The sequence below is a fragment of the Zalophus californianus genome, chromosome 9, assembly GCF_009762305.2.
Source record: "Zalophus californianus isolate mZalCal1 chromosome 9, mZalCal1.pri.v2, whole genome shotgun sequence".
Taxonomy (NCBI): Eukaryota; Metazoa; Chordata; class Mammalia; order Carnivora; family Otariidae; genus Zalophus; species Zalophus californianus.
Window position 1 is genome coordinate 25676398 of NC_045603.1, and position 22758 is coordinate 25699155.

At 38.4% G+C, this 22758-nt stretch overlaps 2 protein-coding genes across 12 annotated transcripts in view; one reads left to right on the forward strand and one right to left on the reverse strand.

The window, feature by feature from the left end:
- The window catches only part of VEZT (vezatin, adherens junctions transmembrane protein), a 57877-nt gene extending 36792 nt beyond the window's left edge, over window positions 1–21085 (reverse strand). For 2 of the 8 annotated variants that reach the window (XM_027591648.2, XM_027591647.2), the window contains exon 1: window positions 20921–21079. In XM_027591648.2, coding sequence (XP_027447449.1) covers window positions 20921–20956 — 36 coding nt within the window. In that variant the 5' untranslated portion in view covers window positions 20957–21079. Of the gene's footprint in view, window positions 1–14890; window positions 15012–20244; window positions 20351–20920 lie in introns of those variants that run through there. The other 6 variants (XM_027591653.2, XM_027591650.2, XM_027591652.2 and 3 more) reach the window with 5 other exon arrangements.
- Window positions 21086–21269: 184 nt separating this feature from the next.
- FGD6 (FYVE, RhoGEF and PH domain containing 6) overlaps window positions 21270–22758 on the forward strand; it is a 108175-nt gene continuing 106686 nt past the window's right edge. For all 4 annotated transcript variants that reach the window (XM_027591643.2, XM_027591644.2, XM_027591645.2 and 1 more), the window contains exon 1: window positions 21270–21591. In XM_027591643.2, the coding sequence (XP_027447444.1) occupies window positions 21576–21591 (16 nt within the window). In that variant the 5' untranslated portion in view covers window positions 21270–21575. The remainder of the gene's footprint in view (window positions 21592–22758) is intronic.

Consider the following 22758-nt stretch of genomic DNA (forward strand, 5'->3'; position numbering starts at 1 on the left):
AAGCTTGTTTTTAAGGCAGTAGAACCCTTTCTTCAACGAACTCCCATGGGGAAGAACAATAAATAAGATGGATCAAAGTGGAGTTACTCTAATTCCAGGGTTGTCAAAGTTTTTCTGTAAAAGGCCAGACAGTAAATATTTCACACTTTGCAGGCCATATGGTCTCTATCATAACTAATCAATCCTGCTGCTGTAGTGCAAAAGCAGCTACAACAATACATAAACCAATGAGTGTGGTTATGCTCCAAAAAAACTTTATTTATGGAAATACTGAACTTCTTATAATTTCCATGTTACAAAATATCATTCTTTTGATATTTTCCCCAACCGTTTAAAAACGTAAAGTCCACTCTTTGTTCACCAGTCACAGAAAAACAGGTGGGGAACAGAGGACAAACCTGGCCCAACAGCTAGTAGGCTGATGCCTGTTCTAATTAAATGCTCAGTCGATATACTGAGGCATAATCTTGATTGCTACCTGTTCTCTGGCAAGAGGCTTCGTGGGTGGGGATGGGGTCAAACTTCTTTTCATTCAAATTCTAGCACCTTTCTTACTACACACTTAGCTGATGCTGTGTCAGCACCGACCCCAAAGTCCCTTCCCTTTCCAGTTTATGTCACAGCTCACAAAATAACAAAATGGATTATGTGTAACATGCTTGTAAACGTGATTAAACAGAAGAGAAACAATGAACACTTTATTCTCCATATGTTCTGCACATCAACTAAGAGCATACATATACATACTCAGTTGGAAACACCAATTAGCTGGAACACCTACTATTTGACATTTTGCAAAAACAGCAGCATTAATCATTTGCCTTGAATAACACCAATAATGTCCAATGGTGTCATTTAATATAGTAATTTTGTCAGTACCTTATTCTGCCTTTTCTACAAATGTTAAAACTTTTCAATAACTTTTTGGTTGGTTTCACAACGTTCTTGTCAAAGGTGTAACATCCATCTATTTGAGCTATGCAACTATGAATGATGCTTTAGTAGTTCTGATTTCTTCCCCATCTCTAGTGACAGAATTCATCACTTTCACCCTGGAATGCACTGTTTTACAGTTATGGGAAATTCTGGCTTGCCAAAGCTATCACTGTGCCTTGTTTCATGGCTTTACGTAACTAAGTATTTGACAAAATTTCAGAGTAGATAATCTCTGGTGACTAGGGATGAAGGTATTGCAGATCTGATAGAATGTAATTCCAGTCACCATTGTTATCTCATATTTGAACTTTCCTCTTTTGGACTGCTACTACAAATCATATCACTTTCTAACACATATAAACTCAGACTGTATGAACTCTAAAGCTCTTATTCATTATGTTTATGACAGTATTCTGAGTTGTAGCATTTATAATAATGTTTTATTTCTATTTCTATGCTTCAATCACTTTTGAGCCAAAATAAAATTTAAAATTTAACCAATGATAACACACAAATGAAAAACAAAAATCCCTTGGTTAACGAACTGAACATTAGCTAAGATGAACTGACTGAAATAGACCTCGTAGCACATGAGCAGTTTTTTAAGAGTGCAAAGGGATTTTTGGCAAAATCATTATTTTATTAATTAAAAAAATGTTTGGGGGCTAAGATTACTATCACTTTTTCTCTGAAACTGCCAAATAACCTGTGTATTATTTGACAGATCTCAGAAAACCACATCATGACTAGGGGTTCACAGATTTTTTTGGGTCTCAAAACCTGTTTAAAGTTTTAAAAATTATTGAGTGCCCCAAAGAGTTTTTGTGGATGTCTAACAACATTTATCATATTAGAAATTAAAACTAAAAAAACTTAAAATACTTATTAATTTACTTAAAAATAACAACCCACTCCAAAATGGAAAAAAAAAATGTATTGAGCAAAGTGGATTATTTAACATTTTTTGTAAATCCCCTTATTATCTGGCTTAATAGGAGATAGCCGGATTCTTACATGCTTCTTCATTCAATGTGTTGCAATTTATTGTTCTGGATGAAGTATATAAAGAAAATCAAGCTTTGGGGCACCTGGGTGGCTCAGTTGGTTAAACATGGGCCTTTGGCTCAGGTCATGATCTCAGGGTCCTGGGATCAAGTCCCATATTGGGCTCCTTGCTCAGCGGTGAGCCTGCTTCTCCCTCTCCCTCTGCCTGCCACTCCACTTGCTTGTGCTCTCTCTGTCAAATAAATAAAATCTTTAAAGAAAAAAAAGAAAAGAAAATCAAGCCTTAAACAGGTAAGTAATTGGGGGGCCAGGGTAGCTCAGTTGGTTAAGCATCTAACTCTTGGCATCAGCTCAGGTCTTGATGATCTCAAGGTGGTGAGTTCAAGCCCTGCATTGGGTTTCAAGCCCAGCGTGGAGCTTACTTAAAACAAACAAACAAACAAAGATATGTGGTTGGAAAGGGAGTATTTTATTTTTAAAAGATTTTATTTATTTGAGACAGAGAGAGAGAGAGCACAAGTGGAGGAGGATCAGAGAGAGAGGGAGAGGCAGACTCCCTGCTGAGCAGAGAGCCTGATATGGGGCTCAATCCCAGGATGCTGAGATCATGACCTGAGCTGAAGGCAGATGCTTAAACAACTGAGCCACCCAGGCACCCTGAAAAGGGAGTATTTTAATAGTCTTTCCTGATAACTGCATTAACAAAGAATAGCTATAATAAAAATCAACAAGTGATAGTTTTTTTTTTTTAAAGATTTTATTTATTTATTTGACACAGAGAGAGATAGCTAGAGAGGGAACACAAGCAGGGGGAGCTGGAGAGGGAGACGCAGCCTCCTGGCCGAGCAGGAAGCCCGATGCGGGGCTCGATCCCAGGACCCCGGGATCATGACCCAAGCCGAAGGCAGACGCTTAACGAGCTACCCTGGCGCCCCTCAACAAGTGATAATTCTGAAAAAGTTAATTTTAATGTGGGATATAAAACCATGTTGATGAGCTTTTCATACTCTGTACACGAATGAGAGTGAAAAAGGTAAATGTGTTAATATTAAAATGTGATTGTCCACAGCAAGATGAATCACCACACTGCAACTGCCCTAACCACTCTATTTACAGGTTTGGGGTTGTTGTGTTTATAAACAAATACACTGAAATTTCTATGTTTCATATAGTGAATATTATTATAGGTTGATGGCAGCCCCAGAAAGGGACTTTTTTGTGGAGGGTAAGGCAGAGTAGGTGATGATAGGTAATTTTCTGTTATAACTTTTTTTCCTTAGTTCAAGCAAAATAGAACCGCAATGTTTCAGTTAAGTTGTTTTCTTGAAGAGAAATTATTAGCACTGGACTCAAACTATAATTTTGTAGTATTGGAGAATGTTATTGTTGCCAAAAGAAACATGAGAAACCTCAGACACAGCATGTGGGAGCTTCTCCTCAGGAAATCCTTGTGGTTCACTATTCCTGTAAATTTTAGCTGACAGAAAACACACATCATAGCACCAGAAAGAATTTTGCTAAATGAAAGACAGCCAAGAATCTTTGGTTGTGCTGAAATTTTTCTGATGGCTGAAACATATTTTTGTAAGAAAAATAAACAAAAACAGACAGGAAACCCCAACATTTTTGCTGAACAAGCACTTCAAGAAAATGACTCATTTAAGTCCAAGACTTACCTGCACCTCATGCCCACCCACCCATTATAGATAACGGATCCCACACCAATGGATATATAAAGCCTAAAACACTCATTTAATGCATTGATTGCTTTCTGCAGGATTTGTGGTGCATTCTATAGAAGTGCCAGTACCATATTGCTGGTTTGCATTTAAAAAAGAAGATAAACTGGTGCCAAAATTGAGGTGATGGGTAAAATACTTTCATCATTGTTCTCTCTTCTAAGTGACTTATTTATTTTTTTCTTTTAACAGAGAGAAAGAGTGTGCACATGCATGGGGCAAGGACAGAGGGAGAGGGAGAGAGAATCTTAAACAGACTCCACACTCCATGTCAGCACAGAGCCTGACATGGGGCTTGATCCACAACCCTAAGATCATGACCCGAGCTGAAATCAAGAGTCAGACGCTAAATCGACTGAGCCACTCAGGTGTCCCTCTTCTAAACTGCTTAAAACCTTGCAGAGAAAACAAGTTGTAACCTTCCAGGTTCTAGGCCAGAGAGGGAACAGGCAACATGACAACATGGCAGAATTAGGCAACTCATTCAATAATAAATACTGATTGAACATCTTCTATGTACCAGGCAATATCTAGGCACAGGGAAGAAAACAAAATAAAACAGGTGAGGTCCTCACTAAAAAGTTTCATTATATGATTCTTCTGATAGGACCATTGCTTTCAACTACCAAGGAAAATACTGAGTGTTCTGATACTTTCCAGGTAGGCTGCTATGTTTCAGGAAAATCCTCTCTTGGTCCCAGCTTCCTTAAGTACAAAATAAGGATGCTATGGGTCTCTTAAACTTGTTCAAGTGGTAAAACAAAACTCATGATGTTCTCTGAGAAACAAGATAAAAAAGTAGTATGGTAAAACATAATTTTGTGCTAAATCAAATGCCATCTTATTCTATGCAATCAGTCAATGCCAAAATACAGAAGTTCTACATATCAAATTACCCAGTTTCTTCAACAAATAAGCGATATAATAAAGGTGGAGGAAGTGGAGAAAACCGCTTAAGACTAAAGGGACATATCACCCAAATGTGATGTATGGGTTTTGTTTAGATCCTGGTTTGAACAATTATAAGAAGACATTTCTTAGATACTCGAAATCCAAATGCAGACTAGGTATTAGGTGATACTATAATCGTACTAACGTTGAGTTTGTTCCTTGGTGAGTCACAGATAGAAACTACCCCAGGTGGGTTGTCACACAAAGGAAACTTTATTTGCAGCAAATAAGGAGAGCATGGGAAAAACTTCCAAAGCCTGACTCCCCAAGCAAGGGCGAATGAGTTTCTTTTATTTAGGATTAGAACGAATATTTAGATAGGGGTGCCTTGCCACCACTAAAGATGGGCATAAGGTGGCACATGTATCTTAAGGTAACATGACTATAGGGGCACCTGGGTGGCTCCGCCAGTTAAGAGTCTACCTTTGGCTTGGGTCATGATCCCAGGATCCTGGGATCGAGCCCCACATGGGGCTCCCTGCTCAACAGGGAGCCTGATTCTCCCTCTCCCTCTGCCTGCCACTCCCCTGCAAGTGCTCTCTCTCTCTCTCTCTCTGTGAAATAAATAAAATCTTAAAAAAAAAAAAAAGGAGACATGCCTATATATACATATGTTCTATAAATGAGGCTTGTGCTCCTTCCTGGGTGGAGGTTTTAGTATTAGAATGAGGTAAAGGTAATTGTTCATCACTCTAAGGGTCATTCCAACCATGGTCCAACTGTGTAGGTGCAAGTTGGGAGTTAAATTCAAACCAGTCTGGGTGGTCGGGGCTGGATGGAATTGTCTGTCCAGGCAGTCCTTACAGCTCGAGGGGTAGTTTCAGTTTATATCAGGGGATGCTATGCTCCTCAGGTCTTTTGCCTGACCTAAGAGATAAGCTGGAAAGAAGAGCTTAAGGAAAAATGTGGGACAAAAGTCAGTGGGTAGAAGCAGGTGAGTAGGTCAGGTCTCAGGGTCTAGCTGGTGATAACATTAGGGAATTATTACTAATATTATTAAATAATTATATGGGAGTTAGCATTAAAAAAAAAAGAGAGAGCATACTGATCTGTTAGAGATGTATACGGAAGTACTTACAGGTGAAATTAGATAACGTCTGGGATCGTCTTTGAAATAGTCCAAGAAAAAAGGTGGGGGTGGGAGAGGAACCTCTGTTCCTCTGCATGTTAACACCTGCTCTAGCTGAAGCTGGGTGATGGGTACATGGAACTTTCACTGTATTCTTCTTCTTCTTTTTTTAAAGATTTTATTATTTATTTGACAGAGAGAGACAGCAAGAGAGGAAACACAAGCAAGGGGAGTAGGAGAGGGAGAAGAAGGCTTCCCACTGACCAGGGAGCCCGACGTGGGGCTCGATCCCAGGGCCTTGGGATTATGACCCGAGCCGAAGGCAGACACATAACAACTGAGCCACCCAGGCGTCCCTATTCTTTCTTTTTCACGTATAATTTTAAAAGTCCACTGTTAGTTTTAAAAAATCAGATGCCAGTTAAAAGATCTGTATGCTAGGTTGCCTGGGTGGCTCAGTTGTTAAGCGTCTGCCTTCGGCTCAGGTCACAGTCCCAGGGTCCTGGGATTGAGCCCCACATTGGGCTCCCTGCTCGGTGGGGAGCCTGCTTCTCCCTCTCCCACTCCCCTGCTTGGGTTCCCTCTCTCGCTTTGTCTGTGTCAAATAAATAAATAAAATCTTAAAAAAAAACCTGTATGCAGTTAACTATAGAACACTTATGAAAGAAATTGAAGAAGCACAAAGAAATGGAAAAACATTCCATGCTCATGGATTGGAGGAACAAATATTGTTAAAATGTCTATACTACCCAAAGCAATCTACACATTCAATGCAATCTCGATCAAAATAACACTAGCATTTTTCACAGAACTAGAACAAATAATCCTAAAATTTGTATGGAACCAGAAAAGACCCCAAAGAGCCAAAGTAATGTTGAAAAAGAACAGCAAAGCGGGAGGCATCACAATACCAGACTTCAAGCTCTATTACAAAGCTGTAATCATCAAGACAGTATGGTACCAGCACAAAAACAGACACATAGATCAATGAAACAGAATAGAGAACCCAGAAATGGACCCATAACTATATGGTCAACTAATCTTCGACAAAGGAGGAAAGAACAACCAATGGAAAAAATACAGCCCCTTCAACAAATGGTATTGGGAACACTGGACAGCAAAATACAGAAGAATGAAACTGGACCACTTTCTTACACCATACACAAAAATAAATTCAAAATGGATGAAAGACCTAAATATTAGGAAACCATCGAAATCCTAGGGGAGAACACAGGCAGCAAGCTGTCTGACCTTGGCCGTAGCAACTTCTTGTACTAGACACATCTCTGGAGGCAAGGGAAACAAAAGCAAAAACGAACTACTGGGACCTCATCAAGACAAAAAACTTCTGCACAGCAAAGGAAACAATCAACAAAACTAAAAGGCAACCAACAGAGAATGGGAGAAGATATTTGCAAATGACCTAGTGGACAAAGGGTTAGTATCCAGAATCTATAAAGAACATATCACACCCAAAAAATTAATAATCTAGTTAAGAAATGGGCATAAGACATGAACAGACGTTTCTCTAAAGACATACAAATGGCTAGCAGACACATGAAAAAAAGCTGAACATTACTCATCATCGGGGAAATACAAATCAAAACCACAATGAGATATCATCTCACACTGGTCAGAATGGCTAAAATTAACAACTCAGGAAACAACAGATATTAGTGAGGATGCAGAGGAAGGGGAACCCTTTTGCACTGCTTGTGGGAATATAAGCTGGTGCAGCCACCCTGGAAAACAGCATGGAGGTTCCTTAGAGTTAAAAACAGAACTACCCTATGACCCAGCAATTGCACTACTAAGTATTTATCCAAAGGATACAAAAATGCTGATTCGAAGGGGCACATGCACCCCAATGTTTATAGCAGTGCTATCAACAATAGCCAAATTATGGAAAAAGCCCAACTGTCCATTGACTGATGAATGGATAAACAAGATGTGTGTGGATAAACACACACACACACACACACACACACTGGAATATTACTCAGCCATCAAAAAGAATGAAATCTTGTCATATGCAATGACGTGGATGGAACCAGAGGGTATCATGCTAAGGAAAAATCAGTCAGAGAAAGACAAATACCATAAGATTTCACTCATATGTGGAATCTAGGAAACAAAACAGATGAACATAGGGGAAGGGAAGGAAAAATAAAATAAGAAAAAACAGAGACAGAGGCAAACTATTAGTGACTTTTAATTATAGAGAACAAATTGAAGGTTGCTGGAGGGGAGATGGGTGGGGGGATGGGCTAAATTTGTGATGAGCACTGCATGTTATACTTAAGCGATGAATCACTAAATACTGAAACCAATACTACACTATATGTTACCTAACTTGAATTTAAATAAATAAATAATCAGATGTCAGGTTTTCCTAGAATCTGGTATAAAAGCTTTAAGAAAATAACATGGCAAAAAATGTAAAATTGAGAAAATTCAACTTATTATTTTAATCTGGGGAAAAGATAAGCTTATTAAATCTTAGAACAGAACATCCATGTCTTTTCAAACTTCCATATAATGGTAGTAGAGCTTCTAATATCTACTGAAAGAGACTATAATAAAAAGCAAATGTTAATTTAGCTATATCTTTAAATGAAACCACACCAGCACCAACTATTGTAACACATGCACATGATACTTTATGTATTCACTAAAAGTATTCATATACTATTGGAAATATTTGGATTAGCAAATTTTCTGCAACAATGCCCAGGTCACTCAATACTACTACCAAGGATAACAATGCCCAGGTCACTCAATACTACCACCAAGGATAACAAATACTACCACCAAGGATAACCAACAAGGATAACAAATGTCAAAGGCATCCTCTAGCAGTAAGATTTCAAGTTACCAGTCTCAGTGGAGGTACAAATAAATGACCAATTACTTCTCAATGTCAATCATTCATATTCACTCTCCACTGACTAATGAAAAGTTTGGGGAAAAAGCAAGTCTCAGTTCTGTGATTTATGGAGCCATGTTTTAAAAACAGCATTAAGACAATTAAATTTAAAAAACAAAAACCAGGGGCGCCTGGGTGGCTCAGTCATTAAGCGTCTGCCTTCGGCTCAGGTCATGATCCCAGGGTCCTGGGATCGAGCCCCACATTGGGCTCCATGGGGAAGCCTGCTTCTCCCTCTCCTACTCCCCCTGCTGTGTTCCCTCTCTCGCTATGTCTCTCTCTGTCAAAAAAATAAAATCTTTAAAAAAAAATTTATTAAAAAAAACCCAAAACCAAAACCAAACAGTATGTTCCTATAGAGAAGTCCTCAAAGTAGATTTTGCCCCCATCCTCCGACTCCAATGTCTTAAGACATTTTTGGCTGTTATAACTGGGGAGGGGAGGAATGTTACTGGCAGATAGTAGGCAGAAGTCAGGGATGCTATGTCACATCCTACAATACAAAGGAGAAGCCCCACAAAGAGTTATCCAGCTCAATAGTGCTGAGGTTGAGAAACCTCGTTTTAGAGCATAAGAAATCAGACTGAAAAAATTCACAAGAAATAAGTAGCCCAGCAGGTTTTTCCCTTACTTCTTATTTTGGGAGAATGACAGATTAAAAAAGCAAAAACCGAAATGGGAAATTAGCTATTTTTCCATGACTTGTAATCTAAAATTCAACAGGCATTCTAAGAGTGAAATGAGTTATCTTCAAAATAACTGCATCCAAATTTATGCATTAAAATTTTAACCAGCCATCAAGAGAAGAGTGATTTCCTTTGGTTACAGGCACATCTCTGTCAATGCTATCGGCTCACAACCAAGCCTGCGTCAGGCTAAGAAAGAGCTGACAGAACCCTAAATGCTCTTTTCACACTAACTCTGATGCACCCTATGGACTCTCTCCTTCTCTTTCCCAGAAGGAGCAGTTCACAGAGCTGTACACTCTTAGAAAAGCACTTTGTAGTCTACAGTAACTATTGGCAAATTCTGATTCTGGTTTCTCACCAACTATCTGCTCTGTCTTCTAGATGTCATTGACTGAGTGCTAACAGCATTCCACTGGAAAAATAATTTAGCTAGAAAAGGGGAAACAAATGGCAATCATCATTTGTTCATTTATCATTAATCATATATTTATTGAGCACCTACTTTATGTCTGGTACTAAATTACAGGAATTTTCTGCCATTAACTTCTCTCCAGAAATATTCAAGAAAAAGTTAACTTTTTTTTTTTTTAGCTATAAAAGGAAATTAAGTTCAACTGCTGAACCTCACATAGTTTTGTGGGTTGTTTTTTTTTTTTAGTTTTGTTATTTTTAAATAAAAAATTCAAATAACAAAAAATATATAAAATGAAAAGTACCTTTATCCTACCCTTCACCCCTACTCCCTCTCCCCAAATGTAATCAACATTCTTTTGTTTGTGAATACCTTCTCTCCAAATTTAGTACCCATTTATGCTTGAAAGCGGCTGACAATGGAGGAGGCCAAGATGACTCCTACCTATATTTCTGGTTCGGACAATTAGGTGATGCTATTTACTGAAATAGTGGCAGAAAAGCAAGTCTGAAGAGAGAGCCTGTGAGATACTCAAACATGAATAACTTAGACCTAAAATATCTGGAGATCAGGAAAGTGGCCTAGTTTGAATGCACAGATCTGAGCTTTTGCAAATAGGTATGGTGGCAAACCCACAGGGTAACAGGTATAGAAACAAAGAGGTGATGAGATCAGCTAGATCAGAGAATAATACAGAGAAGATAAGAGGGCCCTAAGAGAGGCCAATATTTTAGAAAAGCGTAGAGCCAAAGCTGGGAAATAGTAAAGATAGTTAACATTTCTTGAGTTGCTTATATGGAAGGCATTAAGTTAAGGATGTTTTGTATCTTATTTACTCCTAACAACAAACTTCTAAAGACAAATTATTACTACTCCTCCAATTTTAGAAGGAAATTAGGGCATGTGGAAATTAAATAACTTGTTTAAGATCACCCAGAAGGAATGTAAAGGTAGCTGATGTTGAGTCCAAAGGCTATACCCTTAATAACACAAAATTCTCTTTGAGGAAAAAGGGTATCTAGGAGGAAGAACCAAGTCTTCTCTTGTTGGTCTTTTTTTTAAATTAAGCTCCATGCCTAACGTGGGGCTTAAACTCATGACCCTGAAATCAAGAGTTGCATGATCTACCAACTGACCAAGCCAGGCACCCCTTATTGTTTTAAAATACTTGTTTTAGGGCGCCTGGGTGGCTCAGTTGGTTAAGTGTCTGCCTTCGGCTCGGGTCATGATCCTGGGGTCCTGGGATCGAGTCCCGCATCGGGCTCCTTGCTCTGTGGGGAGCCTGCTTCTCCCTCTCCTCCCCACTTGAGCTCTCCCTCACTATCTCTGTCTCTCGCTCTCAAATAAATAAATAAAATCTAAAAAAAAAAATTTAAAATACTTGTTTTGATACTCAGGTATGTTAAGGCCAACAGATCAAGAGATGACTGCAATTGAAAAGACAGTTATATTCACAGATCTCAAAAGATGGGGGCAGGCCATGCCCGGGGGGGAGGACAGGACATGGTGGGCAGCACCAAGGTTGGTCAGGAGGGGAGAAGGGGAAAATTATGGACCAGAGCCTTTATTGTGGTTTCTTTGAGAAGGAAGGGTCAAGGCAAGGTAAGCAGGCTTAAGACTGGCTAGTTTAAATAATTTCAGCAGGCTCTGAAGCATAGGGGCTGTCCATAGTAGGGTCTGGGATGACTAGGGCAGGTATACAGTGGCCAGGTGAGATGTGTAATCTAGATGAATAGTTTGCTGTCTCTTGGGAATTGGTTAATTCTGGGAAAGGCAGTCCCTCCAGGGTCAGAGAGGCCCTGAGATGATAAATGCATCAGAATACAGAAAATAAAAGACATGGTTAACATACTCATACACCAGAGTTTATATTCTGTAAGGTCCAAAATGCTGATCCTGCATGGTACAATTTTTAATTCAGTCATATATTTTCCTCTCTTCAGGTTGTCCTCATCTCAAATTATTCCCCTTTCACTGGTGGCTTTAAGTTTCATAGAACTATGGTCACTTGAACCTGAAAACACAAATCTGGGTTTTTTTTTCCCCCCTTCTGTGAATATATTTTGGAGAATGGCAACTCCAAATCTTCATAGCATTGCTCTTATGATCTCCACGCTCCATGATTTTTCTGTTTACTCATCCTTAAGAGAGTTCTATATTTATTAGCCTAGAGTTAACAAAGTAACAATTGGGAATAATTCAGGCAGAAACCAAAGGGAAATTTTCAGGTATAAATGCAAAGAAGAAAAATAATCAGCAGGCAATAGATTACCAATTTAGAAATCCAGTCACCAAGGGTGACAGAGCCGATATGATCAAGATCACACAAACACAATTAAGCAAGTATTCCAGTGCCGCAGTTTCCCACAGGTTTTGGGGGCCATAAGTAGTGGGAGTCTGGAAATGGTCCCTGACCTGCTCTGTCAGCCCATTTCTTAGATTACAGCAATGTTTACCTCTGGTTTGGAGATGTCAGTGGAGGCTGCTAATTCTTTTTGATACTACTGAGATGCACTTTTTTCTCACAGGAGAGTATCAGTGTCAGTTCACATCTGTTTGGTTGATTTGCTCTCCACTAATTCCCCCCCGCAAACAACAGCAGCCCCATTTACTGGGTACCTATGTTGTGTCATGCACATTTCTAAGCATTTTTATGTACTAACTCATTACGTCTTTATAATAACTTTTTGAGGCAGAGCTCATTTAAGATAAGAGGAAACTAAGGCATACAGAGACCAAGTAACTTGACCAAGGTCACAGAAATAGTAAATGATAGAGCCAAGATTTGAACATACAAGGGATCAAAAGAGCCAAAGCTGTTATTTATTTCACTACAAACAATTTAGAGTAAATAAATTCAATAACTCAGTTTAATATAGTACTTTGCATAGTTTTTTTTAAACCAGAAACTGTACTTAATTTTAAAATTATCTAACAGATTAAGTTAGAAAATTCAATACAGCATAACTCCTGATAATATCTACATTTATTTCCAATCTTTTCTCTTCAGATGAGCTATAATTCGTATGTATTTACCTCAGATTACACAACCTTAAAAATGGCTACAAAAAATCTTGGGACTATAAAAACAATAGTACTTGATTCTTACAAATTACTTTCAAGTCCAGCTCACTAGGTTTTTGAAACAACTCTTAAGATACTAGAGAGAAAATATGGCCAACATATGATAATACTGATTTCTTTAATTTACAATAAGACCATATAATACAATAAGAAAATATTAAAAACTGAAAATATGGGCAAAGGATAGAAAAAGGCAGTTCAAAGAAAAAAAATACAAATAGGTGAATACAAACAAAAACATGTTAGACTTTACCCATGACTGAAGAAGTGCAAATTCAAACAAATACATAATTTTAATCTGGTAGTTGGCAACAGTTAAATTTGATCATGTTTCGTGTTGGCAAGGGTATGAGGAAAAAGATTCTTCATACACTATTTAGTGAGAGTATATCTATAAAAATATAAATATATCCATTGGCCTAGCAATTCTACTAGCTATCTATTTTATGATATAATTATAAAATGTTAAATGTACATATAAGAATAGTGACTAATATAGCCATTGAAGAACCCCATTTACATTATAAAAAAGTCAAATTATACTTTTCTATGTGTATTATGCATATATATTTGCATATACGTATATGTGAATATAACACACTGAAAATGATCTGGAAGAAAACTGGTTACAGTGGTTACTTCTGGGAAGAAAAGAGGAACAAGGGAAGAAAGGAGGGTTAAAGGAGGGCTGATGCTTTCCCTGTATTATTTGACTTTTTTATAATGAGAATATATTCACGCGTTATTTGTGCGGGAAAAGGTGCCCAGCATAAGGCCTGATATAAAAGGTGTTGAACTGTTAGTTTAGCAAATGAATAGAATGATCCTTTGTACTTTTCTATATCAAAATTAATGATCTAGTCAACATTACACAGTTCCATTATTTAAAATGTCAGTACTGTATCAAAGCCATACTATTAGGTCTGATAAAATGCTAACTATTGTCAGATGTCAGATACCATTTGATCTCTGCAAGTCTATATTAAACACAAGAAGCAATAGGAAAAGGCAGTTAGCTACTAACAGAGGCGGTAGGAGACAGGAGGCATTGGCAGAGAGACATGAAATTGTATGGTGGAGAAGTGACTTTGTTAATGAAGCCCTCAACTTATAATAAACCTGTGCTTACCTAGAAGCCTTTGTTTCCATTCCCTTGTTAACAGAATTCATCAAATTACTTATGGGTAACTTTTTTTTTAAATTTGTATCCATCTTTAATTTCTTCAGGAAAGAAAGTACTATAATGTTAAGTTATATATTTTTAAAAGTTTCTGCCATGCCAAAGGAACCTCTAAAATATCTTTTACTCAAAACAAAATCTTTAAGGAAAAAGATATCTGTAATTAAGGGCATTTGATCGAGAATATTTGCCTGGAAATGTTATTAATTATTAGTGATTAAAAATATTTTAAGTCTTTTATCTTTGAATATAGTTTAAAGCTATAGGTCTAAATGTAATTATCAAGGATAGAACAGCAATTTTCTGGGGAAAATATGGTGAAAAAGGAGCAATTCCTGTTGTCAGTTGCAATGATTTCCTTATTTCTTCCAGGCTAACTGCAGAACACCACATATAAGCTGATGAGGAAGGCTGTCATTACCAAATTACACAAGGTAGCGATTTTCTCTATTTTTAATGAAGACCCTTTTAGTTATAAAGAGCTACAACTGTCATAATTAACAAACCCTACAAAAAATTTTCCCTATTACTATTAATTATATTGCCAATATAATGAATTTCTACAGGCTTTTCACATCTTTAAATCAGTACACAATCAGAAAATATAATTTGAAAATAACTACTCACTGCCTCCCCCACCCCTAACCCTTAAATGTTGGATAGATAGTATCATAAAAAAGTACCTTGCAAGATTAATTAGAAAATAACAAGAAATACCTTTTGGAGCTCACAATTTCAACATAACTTCTAAGTTACTACACCCAAAGCCTTGAATTCAAGCATTAATTTAATTGTTCTTCAATATGAACAAAGCAAAATCTAATCATAGAAATCAAAAAGATTAAGTAAACTAAAAGCATCCATAAATATTGGTCCTACTAATTAAATAAACTACTCACGGACAGCATAGTTACAATTTCTCCAATTGACCTAGATGAAAAATTTATAGCCTTTTGCCCATATTCTTTTGATCCATACACTTTCTTTCTTTGATGGTTCCCACTTGTTTCTCCAGAAGAGCTACACTACAAAATGGCCACTGAACTGGAGGGTGTGTCTTCATCATTACTAAGCATTTTCCTATCAGAAGCAGCTCTTTGAAAAAAATCTCAACATAATTTCTTCATTGCCACTCAGTATTACTCAGTGACCACAGAAGTAATAGAAAGAATAGGCTTTTTAAAATACCTTTAAAGGATATTAAAACTTGTCTTTAAAGTATTTTTACATTAGCAGCAGGTTAAGACATATATTCAAATTTTCCTGGCTACAGCCTTCTAAAATTTTCCAATCAAAATGCATCCTATCCAATTAATCTTACATGAAATGTTATACACAACAAAAAGTTTTAAAAAGAGTAACTACATTTTTTTCTATACAAAAGCACAAATGTACTTAAGAACAATAGTATCTAGTCCAAAACAAAACGTATTTATCAAAAGAAAGCTGAAGAGATGCAAAGGGAGAACACTGACTTGCACAGCTCACACACTTGATTAAATATAAAGAGCCACAGTGACTTGGTCTTAACTAAGGGAAAGGAAGACAGCAATGCTTGACTGAATGCTCTCTAGTTCTGACACTACCCTTAATATCATTCAACATCTGGTTAATCAACTGGCATTAATTTAATGGGCACTTACTGAATGCAGGGCAAAAGCAAAGGGAGGAAGTAAAACTCAAAATTTAACTACTTTAGAAAAAAAAAATAGAACCAGGTCACACACTGGCAACATGTTGCTGTGAGAAGAGCATGCAATAAACATTAAAATGAAGTCTGGATATTACTAGATCACATCCAACCTTATTTTCTTTTCTTCTCGTCCCAAATGATAACAATAAAAAGAGTGGAGAAAAAATATGTGGTTCTTTTAAGAGATAAAGGAGAGATTTTTACTCTCAAAATGATGCACTATGTCCTTTCATCAGAAAGGGAGAATCAGTAAGGAAAAGTAAAACTAAAAGGACAGGGCACTTTAATAATAAAGGTTAAAGAGACACGAGATTGATGGTATGGATTAATCAGCAGAATCCCAACTTTGGGATTTAGGCAACACTGGTACAGCTAAAATTGAGTAAGGGTTTCTGATCTAAAAAAGGACTGGAAATGGGCAGAATTTCTTCCTGTATTTCCTAATTAATGGAAGACCCTAAAGGCTTACTCTCATTTATTCAATCTATGAGATTTGAGAAAAATTTAATACTAAAGCATGATCTGGTGTAACTCCTTTATAGTAAATGGGAAGCAAATTTGAGAGAAATTAAATGATTCATTCAAGATATCCCAGTTAATTAACGTCAGTCTCCTGACTACTAGTCTAGTCCTCTTTCCCCAATGCTTTTAAAAAATGAAAGCCTTTGAGGGCACCTGGCTGGCTCAGTTGGAAGAACATACAACTCTTGAGCTCAGGTTGTGAGTTCAAGCCCCACTTTGGGTGTAGAGATTACATAAAAAACTTAAAAAAAAAAAATGAAAGCCTTTAATATCATTATACCAAGACAAACATACCCAGACAACCATAAAAATAATTTAAGCACTGTATATCATAACTTGAGACAAAGAAACTTGCATAAATGCAATAAACTTTTAATAAATGTGATAAAAATAAGTAAAAAAGAGAGACCTACTTACTACCTTTTAGAATGCTTATATTTAAAAAAAAATGTTAAGGTCTTTTTTTTTTTTTTGCCCCAAATCTGTTCTGTTTCATTGGTTTTATTTTCTTTTTTTAAGTGTTAAAATCCTTATTTAGAGCTCTGAGGATATGTGAAGAAGCCAAAATGAAGAAACAACATGACCCATACAGAAAAAACCAGACTTGTTCCCCAAGAATAATTTTTATAACTCATGTTAAACAAACTTACTGTACATCTGGTAATAGACTAGTTTTGGCCTTAATGGTTAATCTTTAATGTCAATAGGGTTCTAATTTAATAACTCCATTAATAAGTATTCTTTCTACTACAGATAGTGATAAAAGCATAAATTTTGCTATGATTCCAATCTCAGCTACTATTCAGAAGTAGAGTATTTTATATAATACAATTGTGGAGCTTTATGTACTACAGAAAACTGAACATACATTTTAAGTGAAAATAAAATGATAAAACAATACCTTAAATTTTATAATTATTCCAGACAACTCCATTATCAAAATAGCAAATATTGTCAATGTATACATGCACAGAAAAGAACAATTTACTTCCACTAGTCAAACCAATAATGCAAGGAGGAAAGAATCCACAAATGACTTACATGTTCTTAAGAGATGTATAACAACCTTTAAAAATATAATGGATACTGGAATTAAAATTTAAAAAAAAAATAAAACAATAAAAATAATATAAAGATAGGAGAATCTCTCAAGTAAGAGAGTTTTTTTTTTTTTTAGAGAGATAAAGAGAGCAAGCACAAGGGAAGGGCAAAGAAAAAACCCCAAGCAGGCTCCAAGCTCAGCACAGAACCCAACACAGGCTCAATGCCACAACTCTGAGATCATACCTGAGCTGAAATCAAGAGTTGGACACTCAACCAACTGAGCCACCCAGGCGTCCTGAGTAAGACAGGATTTTTTAAAAATTTACTTTTAAATGTGCGAGATTATGTGGCAGCCATCTCACATTTATCTGATTGATTTAGTGTGGGGATGGGGGGGGAGCTAAACCTGAACATACTCCTGACAAAGAGTTAACATTTAATACTTTACTGAGAAGTATGAAGGAGGGAAAGAGATCCATATAAGAGGGGCAAAAATTAGCTTTCCCAGTCATTAACAAAGGAAAAGAGAATGAATTTCATCAAACACCAAAAAGAGTTCAACTACAAAAGTAAGGTTACTACAGACAGGAATGTGAAAGAATAAAGGGTCCCTTGAGGCGAACTCTGTCCCTATAGGGAAGTTACAAAGAAATGGTTTAGATGTACTACAAATAATGCAAAGAGGTAGAAATATTTGTCCTTCAGATAAAAAGTTATTTTCAGGTACTCTTCCCTCTGGGAGTGGAAGGATTAAAAATAGGATGAATGACTCAAAGTTTCTGTAATTAATTAATAATGAAAAAATATGAAAGCTATAAAAGAGCAACATCAGAACTTTTTAATACCTGCCTGAGGTCAATAGACTTCCTACTGTCAAAACATCTTAGAGATAACATTATAGAGTAAAATGATGATATTGGTATTTCAGTATTTATTTTGCTTAGTACCCATGTTAGTACCCATGCTGTTCATCATTTTCTAAACTTTGTTTAGCCTGAGAGGTCCAAGTCTGAGGTTATGCTGTCCTTTCCACTGGAGCCTCTTGGGGTAGTTAGGCTCCAAGATAATGGAATTAACTTTGAACATATATATGGAATATAGTATTGATAAAATGAAGGTGGTCAGATTCTCAGGCAAGGACTGGGCCCGGACCTGGGAATCTCACTCTTCCTTTCCTTTCTTAATTCATCTACTACACCATCTTTCAGTGCACCCCTAGTCCACCCAGACTAGCACAACTCAAATGTGACCTCTGGACCAAAATTATAAGAAAAGATAGTAGGTTTATTAATACTCCAGGAAATTGATATTAAATTGCTATTAAATCAAGACACTTAAAAAAGAGTTTTAAGCAGGGAAAGAAGGTATTTGGAGTATTTTCCAAAACTTTGCTTGACTTAAAATTTAAATGTTAATGTAGCATATGACATTCTGAGTAGGTGTTAAGATGTGAATTTGAGTCTGATTTCTGACTCTGGTAGTCATTAACAGTATTAAAACAAATACACCAAAAATATCCAGTCAAATTTTCTTAGGGGAGGAGAAGTTAGGTCCTATGATGGATATGAGAGACCAATTTGTTCAACCTCCATTCTATCTTCCTTCTTTATAGTGTGCCTCTTATTTTAAACAGACAGGAAAGCTAAATGTAAGATTTCCCAAATTATTTTGCAGCTAGAGTGCTAGATATAAATTGGGCTTTTTCTTTCTCCCTTCCTTCCTTCTCTTCATTTCTTCTCTCCTCCCTCCCTTCCTTCCTTCCTATATGTGTTACCAGCTTTCTGGTAATGCAGAGCCAGTTATAGAGGGAGAAGCAGGCCCCCCGTCGAGCAGGGAGCCCAATGTGGGGCTCAATCCCAGGACCCTGGGACCGTGACGCGAAGGCAGACGCTTAACAACTGAGCCACCCAGGCGACCTAGCATACAGATCTTTTAACTGGCATCTGATTTTTTAAAACTAACAGTGGACTTTTAAAATTATACATAAAAAAGAAAGAATAGGGACGCCTGGGTGGCTCAGTTGTTAAGTGTCTGCCTTAAAGACTCATGATAAATTTAAATGAAAAATACATACAAAATTCTATGTGGTATGATACGTTTTGGTTTAAAAAATATCACACGCTAAACATACACTTGCTTAAAAAAAGTCTGTAAGAACACATAATACTATAATGTTAATAGCAGCCATCATTGGGTGGTAAGATAAAGGATGATTTTAATTTTATGGCTTGTTTTCTACAATGAAATGATTTTTGAGCATGTATTACTATTATATTCAGAAATCTAAGAAAATAATAGGGTAAAAAAAAATAATAACAACCGCCCAGGTTTCCTTACCCTACACATCTGAGCAACCTAGATTTTTGTCTCCTTCAGCTCCCACATTCAATCTCTGTTTCCTTGATTTTACCTTTAATTCTAAGAATTACCTGTCCAAGCCATCAGTCCAATATTTCTTCTCTTATTTCCAAAATTCAGATACTTGTCTTCCCAAATGAGCTCTTGGAATCCAGACTCTTCATTTTGGTAAAATGACCTTATCTTGCACTACTTCTACATTCTAGCCACATCAAACCACTTTATACAGCGACCCTCCACACTCATGCCCCTGAAAAAATCCACACCAGGTACTTTCACACCTCCTAACCTTGGCATGCTCAGTTCTCTTTCCCGGGAATGCATTTTTTCCTTTCGTTCTAATCCGATTCATAGTTCGATTTACCTCCGATATCATTTACTGGGTGTAGCTTCTCTGAGGCCACAAGAACAGACTGCCGTTTCCACATCAATCCTCCAATAACAGTTAATACGTATTTCAACACATCATTCTGTACTGTTTAGTGGTTAGCTTTCCCAGTGTATGGAATGGGCCATTTCTTTTTCCTAAAATCCGGTTGGATGAATAAACATAAAGCATACATATATGCAATATATCTACGCTGCGTATGAGCTTTCGCCTGCATCTGATAGATAAATGGCAACAAAAACACTCGCCTGCTTTTGTTTTGTTTTTTCATTCAAGATGGCAGAAAACGTCTTAAAATAGTCCCACACAAAAGCACTCACACCCAGAGCCTCGAGTCAGAAGGACTGGCTACACCTAGAGCAACAGCAAAGGACAAAAGAATTGAGCCTAGATGTTGAGATGCCTCGGTCCTAATCACTCAGTAGGTCGCGCACACAGATTTTAAAACGTGTTAGAAAACTGGCACCTGCTGCCTTCATTACGAGGACCACGTCTCGACCGTGAATGGTGACCTGAGGCATTTCTGGATACTGACCCAAAAAATCGAGCACGAAAAAAGGGGAGGCTAAGTTGTATAGAGGAGTATCCAAAATGCACGATTGGGCCCCGCCCCACCCGGGTGCAGTACTCCCGCAGCATATCCATCTCCCGGGAAGGAACAGGCAGGGCTCTGGTCCACCGGCCTAGCAACGGGGCCCCAGCTGGGAATTCTGGGCGGGCCTGAGGCAGAGATTGCCGTGGCAAGGGTGCCTGGGGCTACACCTGTCAGGCTGCGACCAACACTAGGCCCAGAAATTGTCGAGATTCGGTGACCGAGGCGGGCAGGAGCGTCACCCGATCCATTCTGCCGGGATCGGCCCTTCGCCTTCCCCCTTGTCCTTCTCAAACAAAGGCAACCCACACCCACCGCCATTTTCCCCTTACCTCAAAAACCACCTCTTCGTCAAACTCCGGTGTCATCCTTCTCCGCCATGCCACCCGCCTCAGCACGATGGGAAATGAAGGCGGGAGAACAGGCGGCACCTCGGCGTCTGCTACGGACCGTCGCTTCTGTCCAGAAAACTACAATTCCCAGATTGCCTCGCAGCCCACGCCTCCTTTGCAGGACCACTGATTGGAACAAAGCAAGAGCGTGTGGGCGGGAGGGGCAGGAGCGGGAGGAAGCTCGAGCCCACTGATTGGAGGAGGCTGGAGCTTTTGTCCGCCTTTTACGGCCGCGACTAGCAGGGGCGCCTGAAGCCCTGATTTTTTTTTTTTTTTGGAGCTGGGGAGGAGCACGCGCCCGAGCCGCCGTGAGCTCTGCTCGTGCCCGCTCCTGGCCGTCCTCCGGGAGCTCGGCTGGGTGGCGCTCGTGCCCGCCCGCCCGCCGCCTGCGGCTCGCTCTCGGGTGCGCCGCCGGGTCCCTGGAGCCGGCAGCGTCCTTTGTGCGGCGCTCGGGTTGCGCCGCTGGGCAGCGGGACGGAATGCGGGCGCTGCAGAGGCTTTTCTCTTCTGCTCAAACTCTTGAAACAATGGACTGTAAGAGGAGCATGGATTGAGGGGGGCGAGCAGGGAAGCGAAGCGAGCTGCACGGGGAATCATGACTTCTGCCGCCGGTAAGTGACGGCGCTCGCGCTGCCGCTGGAAAGTTTGTAGGGAGCGCTGCTACTCTCGGGCTCTGGAGCAACTTTCTCCTCACGGGTGGGTTAACGGTGTTCCGCCTACCTTTCCCGAGGGCTGTGCAAGTGCGGAGCGGACAGCGTGTGCTGCCGGATTTTCTCGTCCCTTCCTGCCGAGAGGGACTGGTTGGAAATCGTGTATCTCTTGGGACCTCCCTTTACACGGAGACCCGTGTTGGGAGCTCTTTGCGCCAGGTGAATCACGAAATGCGAAGAGGGAGAAACATTTGCTCGTCCCTCCTAAAGTTTGGGGGACTTTGCCTTTGCGTGTGAAAGTAGCTTAGATTTCCATGTTAAGAAATCTGTTATTCTAGGAAAGGGCAGTGTTCCCGGACTGTTGAACTCAGCCACTACGCTAAGTCACTTTGAACCTAGTATCTACTGGAAACCCTGACCCTTATTAGATGGAGAACTTTAGACTTTGTGACTCCTGTCCTGGTGGTTTTTCCTCTGTTACCTGAGAAGCAGAGGAGTAGAATTGTCGATGGCAATTTTTTGCTCATCTTCACCCAGTTTTTATGGATTTTTTTCTGTTTCTACCTGGTTAGTGTAAACGAAGCCTTATTTTCTGTCTTCCTTCCATAGTCCTTTCTCTTCATCCAAATGACAAAGCCTGTAATTTACCTTTGTGTGGTTTTGAGCAATTCTCGACGTTGTATTTCTAAACAGTCTTAAGGAACAGTTCTTATTTTCCAAAAATAATTAGTAAAGTAATTGCTAATTACGATTAAAATCACTTTTTAAGACCTTAGGTTAATTTTTAAACCAGAACTTAATAATATATTAAGTATTGCGGGTTTTTTTCTATATGTTTTTGCCCATGTTGAAAGAAATACACTTTCATTAGAAATTTCGTAGTAAAATAGTGTAAGGCTTCCCCTCAAAGTTACTTCTAGAATCAGCACTTAAGCACAATTAAATTTTCTTTGCTTTTCTTGGCATTTGTTTTAAATTCCTGCAAGTTGAAACTGTCAAACAGCACTCTAATAAATGTTCTGATTTGTATTATTTCTAAAACATATATTGGAGTGTTGCATTGCTAGATGTAATCAGATTACAACTAACAAGGCAAGAAGTTAGCCAACAGGAATAAGAAAGCAAGGA